Source organism: Schistocerca cancellata, chromosome 2 (assembly GCF_023864275.1).
Source record: "Schistocerca cancellata isolate TAMUIC-IGC-003103 chromosome 2, iqSchCanc2.1, whole genome shotgun sequence".
Lineage (NCBI taxonomy): Eukaryota > Metazoa > Arthropoda > Insecta > Orthoptera > Acrididae > Schistocerca > Schistocerca cancellata.
Window position 1 is genome coordinate 1,138,191,556 of NC_064627.1, and position 2,270 is coordinate 1,138,193,825.

The 2,270-nt window shown below is 66.0% G+C and overlaps 1 protein-coding gene across 1 annotated transcript; it reads left to right on the forward strand.

Annotated features, from left to right (window-relative positions):
- Positions 1–363: 363 nt before the first annotated feature.
- LOC126161273 (phosphatidylinositol 3-kinase 2-like) lies at positions 364–1,904 on the forward strand. Its single transcript, XM_049917013.1, has 4 exons — positions 364–465; positions 514–929; positions 1,095–1,672; positions 1,789–1,904. Exons 1-4 carry the CDS (start codon positions 364–366, stop codon positions 1,902–1,904), a joined length of 1,212 nt encoding a protein of 403 aa, XP_049772970.1.
- Positions 1,905–2,270: the final 366 nt, after the last annotated feature.

Genomic DNA, 2,270 nt, shown 5'->3' on the forward strand with positions numbered 1-2,270 from the left:
GGTCCGTGTGCCGACGGCTTTAGTCTACGCTTACTTACGATATGCTGCGGTGGCCTACGTTAGTTTTACAACTCTACTGATACGTGAGAGCGCCAGACTGGAAATGTGCCGTACATACGTGTGTTGCTTGGGGCTGTGGCTGCTGTCCCAAAGCTAGCGAAAAAACCGAAATATAAACAAATAAAACAGAAGCAACGTGTAGCTTTGTAATATATGTTCACAATACAAAAATAGATTATTTCGTGTACGATGTGTTTGTTGTCAAGGTTTATCTTGTCTTATTTACTATTTGTAATAAGGTGGTTGTGTGACGGGTTGCCTCTCTTCCTCCGACAGGCGGCGAGTTGGTGATGGCGTGAGCCTATGGAAGCAGAGTCGGCCCCCGCGCTAGGCGAGCGTCCCGTGTCGGCGGCGGCGCAGCTGCTGCACGTGCCGTGCGATGGCGCCGCCTCCGCCCCCGACACCGCCCGCGACTTCCCGCCGCCGCCGCCCCCGCCGCCGCTGACGCCTCAGACCTCGAACCCGGATCGCCTCGACAACGACGTCGCCGATAACAACAATAACAACAACAACCACCGTGCCTCGAGTAACGGCGATGACGAGGAACGCTGGTCGTCGGCACTGTCGGAACGTACCTGCTCCACCAACAATAACCACGAACCGAATGCCGGCCCCGAAGAATTTACTACCCAGAGGAGTCTACTGCGTCAGGCGTCTTCGCCCTCCAGGCTGGGACTCGTTGTCGCTGGAGACGAGAACCTGAACACCTACAGAAACAGCAATGCGGGGCAAAACTGTGCCGTCGGGCGAGCGCCGTCGCAGTTGTCGGAGGCGGAACTGGAGCCGCTGTTTGGTAGCACTGTGGACGAAGAGCAGGGCAGACGGGAGACCCCCAGCGACGTGGTGGAGCGCCGCGTCGCGTCCTCCAGGTCCAGCTGGGAGGCGCCGGGCGCGGCTGCCGGCGCCGGCGCCGGTCCGACAACGGCGGCGGCGGCGGCGGCGGCGGCGGCAGCAGCAGGTGGTTGCGCGGCCGCCGGCTCGGTGCGCCGGCGCGCCGCCCCCGCCGCCGCCCCCGACGCCGGCGACCCGTGGAGGCTGCTGCGGCGCCGCACCGACCCTCTGGACGCGGCGTCGCTGCTGATGCCGCTGCCCAGGGACTACCGCGACGCGCTGTCGTCGCTGCTGTGGCAGCCTTACGACTGCCGCAGCGACGACGACGCCGCCCCCGCGCTGCTGGCGTCGTCGGCGTCCTCGTCCCCGTCGACGAGCTCCTCCGAGGCGAGCGTGGCCGCCGCGCCCCTGCTGGCCCTCCGGCGGTGGCCGGCCGACGAAGCTGCGGCGCTGCCTTCGCTCCCCGCCGGAGCGGCGGTCGGCGGCGGCCGCGGCTGCGACCAGTTGCCGTTCGGCTGCCTCCAGTGCTGCGGCGACAGCAGCCGCGCGGCCTGCCCCCGCGACATGTTGGTCAACGTGCCGGCGCCGCCGCCGCCCCCGCCCCAGCAGGCCGCTCCGTCTACGGTCCTCGCCCCCTCGTCGTCGTCCTCGCCCCCTCCTCCGCAGCCGGAGTCCGTCAGTGTTGTGGTGAATAGTGGCTCGTTCCCAGTGGTGAATGTGACGAACGTGCGGACCTTCACTTCGACCGAGGCGCAGACTGACGATTTCGGCGACGTGCCCGGCCCGGGGGCGGCCCCGGCCCCGCCGCCGCCCGTCCCGGCGCTGCCGCAGCCGCCGCCGCCCCGCGTGCCGCCCCCGGCACCCGCCCCCGCCGCCGGTCACACGAACCGCGAGCAGCGGCGTCGCGAGAGGCGCGAGCGGCGGCAGCAGCGGCGCCTGGGGGCAGCGCCGGGGGCGGTGCCGCCCCCGCTGGCCGACGGCCCGCCGCCGCCTCCGGGGGACCGCCTCCCTGACCTGCTGCACTCGCACCTGCCGCCCCCGTACTCGACGCTACCGCTGCCCCCGCAGCAGCCACCCCCGCCGCCACACCATCCGCCGCCCCCACCCGCTGTTTCGGGCATGCGCTTTCCGTTCCAGATTTCACCCGCTGGAGCAAGAAGGTGAGTCTCTCTAGTCGATCCGCATCTCTTCTGCATTGTAAATACCGGCTGATCAAAAAGTCAGTATAACTTTAAATGCGAATATTTTTAGGTTAGGCTTTACCGTGACAGTTACTGACATTAAATGAAACAAGTTTACTGTTACCAGTCACCGTTTTATTTATTTCCACGACGCGTTTCGAAGGTTTAAACCTCCATCATCGGGTGGATTTACATGAG